The sequence below is a fragment of the Salmo salar genome, chromosome ssa11 (assembly GCF_905237065.1).
Source record: "Salmo salar chromosome ssa11, Ssal_v3.1, whole genome shotgun sequence".
NCBI lineage: Eukaryota > Metazoa > Chordata > Actinopteri > Salmoniformes > Salmonidae > Salmo > Salmo salar.
Genome location: NC_059452.1, coordinates 77,681,889 through 77,689,433, shown reverse-complemented (window position 1 = coordinate 77,689,433; position 7,545 = coordinate 77,681,889). Strand labels below are relative to the sequence as shown.

General features: G+C 41.5%; 1 protein-coding gene across 3 annotated transcripts; it reads right to left on the bottom strand.

Annotated features, from left to right (window-relative positions):
* Positions 1–338: 338 nt before the first annotated feature.
* LOC106563160 (syntaxin-2) lies at positions 339–7,095 on the bottom strand. 3 transcript variants are annotated; one of them, XM_014128430.2, is made up of 11 exons: positions 6,685–6,966; positions 5,913–6,002; positions 5,594–5,693; positions 4,938–5,012; positions 3,890–3,963; positions 3,683–3,791; positions 3,259–3,332; positions 2,956–3,093; positions 2,703–2,813; positions 2,041–2,145; positions 339–1,684 (listed from the first exon to the last, which is right to left on the bottom strand). In XM_014128430.2, the coding sequence occupies exons 1-10, from the start codon at positions 6,712–6,714 to the stop codon at positions 2,065–2,067; spliced, it is 882 nt and encodes a 293-aa protein (XP_013983905.1). In that variant the 5' UTR covers positions 6,715–6,966; the 3' UTR covers positions 339–1,684; positions 2,041–2,064. The 3 variants fall into 3 exon arrangements, with proteins under 3 accessions (XP_013983905.1, XP_013983903.2, XP_013983904.1); XM_014128428.2 differs by lacking the exon at positions 2,041–2,145 and having other exon boundaries at positions 6,685–7,095; XM_014128429.2 differs by lacking the exons at positions 339–1,684; positions 2,041–2,145 and having other exon boundaries at positions 2,238–2,813; positions 6,685–6,963.
* Positions 7,096–7,545: the final 450 nt, after the last annotated feature.

Genomic DNA, 7,545 nt, shown 5'->3' with positions numbered 1-7,545 from the left:
TCCTCCTATAGCTCCTCCCACCAGCCTCCACAGACAAATACCCGCTCTCCTCCTGTAAGTGTGTTTGGATACATGGGCTAGAGCTGCTGATACCTTCACTAGAGGGCGAGGGGGTAAGGGAGATGGTTGTATAGTGTAAAAGCCAGGACAGGAGCCAGAATGGATAATTGTTCAGCTCCTTTGATTCTTCAGTGACCAACAGCTTTTCATTGAGGCAGAAGGAGTTAAAGTTATACATGGATGAGTAGCAATATCAACCTCACTTTGCTCAAAACATGTTCAAATTAAGATCATTTGATTTCATTGAAACAGCAGGATTGACATGAACTATACAGGAAAGCTTTTACACAACGCTTTATTTTTGCTCTCTCTTGGTTGGCTATCATAGATACTTTTGAAGTGAAAGAACATATAAAGACACTTCACATATCAATCAGCTGGATTCACTTTAGACAAGTGATGTCATCTCTTGCAGAGTTGGACAGTGCTGTGGTTAACGTTGTCATAAGGTACTTGAACAAAACCACAGGCAGAATAAAACATGTGTCCTGACACCATTCCCACCTTCCTAAATGAATTCTGCAACACTTGGCTAAATTACATCCACTGTGCTCAATAGCTAGTGTGAGCTTCATGTTTTGTGCATGGAACTATAATCTTATAAACAGGTGCAGTAGTATAATATGATGTTTGTCTCAACTCTGCAAGCACTCCGTCAGCAATGTCATATCATTATCAAGTTCATTATCACAGCTGGTAACAAAAATACAGCACAAATAAATAACGAGTAACACTGGATACATGTTCAGGTGACTACAAAAATAAATTCTACAAAACTTGAAAATATAAATGTGCAAAGTTCAGTTGTGTAAAGATATTTGATAAAGCTCTGGAGCTCAAAATGTAAGAGGCACAAAGAAACAGCCATACATTAATTGATAGAACATCTTCAAGTAGGGAGTACATCCAACCAATTCAGGAGAGGGAATACAAACAAACATAACTGGGATTTACTGATGCCATTTCAAAGAATACCAGAGGTTATAAGTAAACTGAGTGTAGGCTCTGTGAGTTAGAGATAGAGAGTTCCCTCTCATGGTTACCAGAAATCCCCAAAAGGATCGTAAAACAAGCACAATTCTCCCTTGCGGGGACATTTCCCAGGTCCCCACAAGGACAAAGGCTATTTAAGGCTTAGGTTTAGGGTTAGAATTAAGGATAAGAGTTAGAATGGAAATCAATTTTAGGTCTTCACAAGGATAGTGAAACATATGCTGTGTGTATCTCTCAAAAGTGCATAGTGCATGTTTGGTTGAAAAGGTTTAGGAGTGAATCAGGAGATTCAGCACCACCCTCTGGTTGATACTGCAGGTGCAGAGTTGTTGTCTTCTTCCTCTGAAAAGCACAGCAGAAACTCCTCATTGGAGCCTTTACTCACTCCATGAGAGAGGAGTCACTTCACCCAGCAAAGCAGTAGTGGTCATGGTAGATATTTCAGATGGAAGAATGAGGTTGAGAGTGATCATACATTGATAATTTTTGATTTAGGTTGAGGGTTTTTTTTGGGGGGGGGGGGGCTTGGACAAATCACTATGAGACACTCAACCCCATAATAATGGCTAAAACGATGACACCAACAACCCCGCCGATAGCAAGATAAAGCATTTTCTGTGAAAAAGAAGAGCTGTCCAGGAAAAGGAGTGGGGAACAAAAGGAAAATTGAATCAGCTGCATTGTCCAAATACATAGTATAGTCTGTCATGAATTTTTTTTTTTAAAAAGCAATGAATTAAGAACTAAAAGATACATTTAAAAAAAAAAAAAAGGAAAAATTCAGGGCCCTTACTTCCTATAGCCCACAGGCCAGGGGTGGACAGTCTTACGTATAGGTTGCCATAGTAATAAACCATTCAGTATTTGACTAACGGGACTGCATTTAGAGAGTTAAATGCAAACTGCTATAGGACATGACAGTATTTGTCTACGTGTGTTTTAAATCATGACAGACAGTGTTTGTCTGTGTAGATCAGTAGTAATTACCTAAGGCTGTGCGGTTGAGGGCAGTTATAGACCCACAGACAAACCAACGATAAGTGCGATTACAGCAAGCAGGATCACCACGACTATGGCAATTATGACATACTTCTGCCAAAACAAAAAAGAAGCACAATGTTAGGCTTTATGTCAAAATAGTGTGTACTAGGCCAAACATGCATTAATAAAAATAAAAATATCTGTTTTAATTGCAAGTCACATTTATTTCCAATGGTCATTACATGTTAATAGCACAAACATCACACAGAAACAGAGGCAAGGGCCATGGCTAACATTTCACCGTTTGCACTTTCTACAGGCAGTTTGCGTAGCAGTTCAGTGCTTAACCTGTCGGGACGCTCTATGGTGTGATACCGTCTTCCCTTCATCAAATGTGACATTAGGCGCCTGAGAGAGATTAGGTGCTCGGTGATAAATCTAATAAAAATGTCAGGCGTGCGACATTAGCTTCACAGCATTACATATGATTGGCTGACCTTGAACGGGATGTTAGCTTCATTCACAGTGCTAACTTGAATGGCATGTTCAGTGGCAGCAGGACAAGCTATGGTTATACCGGCTCATTTGACAGCGGTGGGTTTTGGTTCGTTGGGGACGGCGGTGGTGTTGCTCTTGAAAAGGCTGGGGAAACGGGGGAAAAGTCTTACCCTGCGCGCCGCTTTCTGGTACCGCACTGCCTTCTTGGTTTCCACTTTGGCCACGCCGATGTACTCGGCTGCACTGCTCACGTTCTTCTCTATGTTGTTGATCATCTCCCCCTATTGGACACACAGATCACAATACAGAGGATCTTTGAAACCTTAATTCAATTTGTATATGCTTATTACATTGACAAATGTGATTATATAGGATAGAGGATTTATACACAAGTCATTTTTCCCTTTGTGACATCCATCTCACCTGAGTCTCCACCAGCATGGCCATGTCAACAAACATCTCGTGGAGCTCCCTGATGCTGGACTCCAGGCGGATGATGTCCTTATGGCGAGACTCGATCTCATTCAGAGCCTGGCGCGTGATCTGGGAGTCGGAGATGATCTGTACAGGGAGGAAAAGGTACAGGAGACATTTTATGATGTGGCAAAATAATCCACAAAGCTGTAACCGTGTAGAAGGAAATGAGTGCAAGAATTAAATTCACTTTTATCTCTTGATTTATTAGTGTAAAGTGATACATGAGTGTTCTAAGAATATGCCACTCACATCAGAAGTAAAGATGGCAGGATTTTCACTGTGCAGAATCTCCTCCAGCTCCTCATCAGTGGTCACTTTCCCAGCTTCAAAAAAGAAACATTTGAAAATGTATTTCACAAATTAACTACAAGGGGTCACCAACAGCAGACCAGTTACTAAAGAGCACACCTCCTGTTCCTCTGGTCACCTGACTACATATATTGCAACCCCTCCCCTAGACAACCCTGCAAACCATTGCTAAGGCAACACTAAACACAGGTGTCTCCTGTTGCAAGCTCCCTTTTCTGTAATCCAGGGGCGTGGCCAGGGTATTTCTCCCCCTCTCAGAACACTCCTGTTTGCTGATAAAGATGTACAGCACACAGAAAACAGGTGGCTGTCCAGGCTAAGAAGGTAATGTTTCTCTCTCTGTGCGCGCAACCCTAGCACTTACTGATCTCCAGCTGTCTCTGAATCCGTCCTTTGCACCTCTCCCTGAAGGACATCTGGGTCTCGTTGTACACCGTCATGACATCTACAAACCAGCGCATCAGATTTGTGTGCTGAAGGTGGGGAGACAAACGACACACACAGAGGACTCCATTAGGGTCTATGTCTGACAAACAAATGTATTGTAGTTAACATGTGGTCCAGCTCTGACCTGGTTTGTCTGGATGCGCTGGTCCACAGAGGCTGTGTTTGCATTCTCATCCTCAGGCAGGCTGTCCTGCATGGCTGCCAACACACAGCAAGGCCCGGTCAGCGTGACGCAATATACACCGAGTGTACAAAACATTAGGACCACCTTCCTAATATTGAATTGCACCCCCTTTTGCCCTCAGAACAGCCATCAGGGCATGGAATATTCAAGGTCTCAAAAGCATTCCATAGGGATGCTGGCCCATGTTGACTCCAATACTTCCCACAGTTGTGTCAAGTTGGCTGGATGTCCTTTGGGTGGTGGACCATTCTTGATGCACACGGGAAATTGTTGAGTGTGAAAACCCAGCAGCGTTGCAGTTCTTGACACACTCAAACTGGTGTGCCTGGCACCTACTAACATCTCCCATTCAAATGAATTTAAATATTTTGTCTTGCACATTCACCCTTAATGACACACATACAGAATGTCTCAATTGTATCAAGGCTTCTTTAACCTGTCTCCTCCCCTTCATCTACAATGATTGAAGTGGATTTAACAGGTAACATCAATAAGAGATCATAGCTTTCAACTGGTCAGTCTTTTCTTGGAAAGAGCAGGTGTTCCTAATGTTTTGAACACTCAGTGTATTACCTAATGCATACACACACTGTATGCATAAATACATTACTCAAACTCACCCCAAACATACACTTGCATATGAAAGCAAACAATTAGTCCAACTTACAAATGTATGCATCATCCTAACATATTCCCATACACGCAAAGGCAGTTAGATAAGATATCTGTATGTAGAGGTGTGTCTATATTGTTAGCAGTGGGGGTCAAGCTATTCCAGCCATGTGTTTACCTATGACAAGGTGTGCAGTAGTAGCTTTCCCGTACATACAGCTAATTTGCAAGTCAAATCTCCCTTATAAACTAAACTCCCTCTGAATTGAGGGAAGTGTTCCCAAGCTCAGTATGTAGTTCTCTCTAGTTCACCCGCTTACATATTATTTCATTCATACCCTACCTTAACAGTCTAACTGATTTATTCTGAACTCACTTTTTAACTTGGCCCGCACTGTGTTGGCGTTCCTCTTGATTTCATTGGTGAGCTGCTCCAGTTCATCTTTGGTGCCTGAAGGGAGAAACAGAGACAGCACATCAAAGGCAGTGAGTGACTGGTCAGAGGTGCCAATTGAAGTCACTACAAGCTGCCTTTTACAACTGTTCTGGGAGCATCTATAATCTGTTGGTGGCATATTGACCTGGCCTTCCACCACAGTGCTGTATAATATTTATATTCATATCATTCAGTCCAATGCAGGCTATTCTGTTGGAGCCATCGTAGAATAGAATGTTCATGCCTAGATATGACTGCAGATTTCTCAATGTGAAATCGACGTCCATTTCCATCAGAAAACATATGAAGCATTTAAGCAATAAAAAAAATATGTTGTTGGCAGCCAAAGGTTGTCTGGCACTTCCCTAATCCAGTAATAACAGATGACTATTAGAGGAAACGGGCAGGGTCGTTGGGCTGGAGTTATAGGCAGTGTTTCCTGCCTGGCTCATTTGTATTTAATATGTGACTTTTCCCCCCAGACTGGACAACGTCCTGGAGAGGAACCGTTTTCATTAAAATGTGGTTTTCCTGTACTTTTCACATTTTAAGATAATTTGGGTGAATGTGTGCAGCTGTGAGGAGGCCATACTCACTCTCCTCAGGGTTGGGGGCAGAGAGGATAGCGCTGTGTTTCTTCACCACTTCATCTACCTGGAAAGAGATCTTGTCGATGAGACGCCGCACCTCCCCCACCTTCCAAACACAACATGTCACATTAGTCTACACACAACAAAGAGCCTTTTATAATCAAAACATTGTATTACCCTCACTGAGGGTTACACTGACATTTGAAAGGAATCAACAGTCAACAAGAAACAGAATATATTTTTAACACACATTGGCTACAGTCTTTGGCAAACAGAGCTAGAGAAGACACGTGACTATGCAAACATACAGCTCCAAGTAGACTACCTGTTTCAAGAAGTCGTCCCTGTGGGAATTGTTATCCACTGTGACGGTGCCATCATCATCATCCACATTAAAAGGATTATTGTTGCTGTTCTGTGAAAATAATTGTCTGATCAGTGGAAGGCCTATGTAACCAAAGAAAATACTAGGCCTGCCATGCCAATTACATGTTATTTCAGCACCCCATTGTGAAAAATGAACTGCACAGTCCTACCATTGTGAAGTATAATGCCAGAGGGAGAATAAAATAATTCCTAAAATATAACACTACTCACATTAGAATAGCCTTGGGTAACAAAGTTTAAAAAAGACAAAAAAGGAGACAACCTTTGGAGTCATAGTGTAAGGCATCAATAACCTTTACCAACCCATTTATAGGTACAAGAAACACAATAGAACAGTTCCTAATAAATTAAATGTAACATTGACAATAGTAGTTAGGTGTAGGCCTACATTACACTAACCTACCTGGCTGGCACACGGATTAAAAGGCTAACATATATACCGAAGATAGTTATCGTACAGTACACCTGTTGACATCGAAGAAACCGACAATAACAACAGTTCGCTAATTTTATGCTAAAGTTCGATAAAGCCTACAGCTACTGTACTGTAACAGACAAGAGTCGTAGTTGACTCGAAATGACTCGACAGAAACAATCATTTTCAACTGAAACTTAAAGTGAGAAGGAAAAAGAAACGCAAAGCAGACGTCCTAGTTTCTAGATAGAAATGTTAACTAGCTATTTCCATTCTCTCTGATAGTGATACTCACCGCTGTCAAATCGCCAAGGCGGTCCCTCATCACGCCCTTTCAACAATTAATTTGTTCAAAGCATGTGAACACGACTTTGCTAAAGCTCCGTAAGTAGACTTAAATACCATATAAATTCCCCTCTCGTTTAAATGTTCACGATAATAGTAAAACGTTATTCATTTCAGCAGTTTGTCGATTTTAAAAATAGTTCGCGTTGAACAAAAAAAGCGCTTTTCAGAGACCCGCGAGACGTTTGGCCACGCCTGCATGAGTGGAGTTCTATTACCTTGCTGACATCAACAGCATCGAGCTCTACAGGTTACTATAGGGGGTGATAAGTGCCAGAATTAAGCCTCGTGACGCTACTTCTACCTCTCACCATGTCACCTAACATCTTTTTTCTAAGGCATTTAAGTGCCGACAACACATTCACGTCACGTGACACTTACATGGGTCTATGCATAGACCAAACAGCTTAACAGATAAAAAAACGTTTTTATTCCATAGAATCCCATTGAATCAGGCTATTCATTTCAGTGCAGTTGCTTTCTTAAGCATAACCTTAGCCTAAACGGAACTGAAAACACCCCAGCCTGTTTTGATCACAGATCATGATGAAGCCTAAACATTTCAGCTGTTTGTCATTGTAAATCAATGACATGATTACCAACAGATTTGATACACATGAAGACCTATATTTTATCTGGATTTGACAATTAATAGCCTGACTAGGATCCTGACTTTTCCAAATGTCATATTAACCACACTGTCCGATTTCAAAAAGGCTTTACAACGAAAGCAAAACATTAGATTATGTCAGCAGAGTACCCAGCCAGAAATAATCAGACACCCATTTTTCAAGCTAGCATATAATGTCAC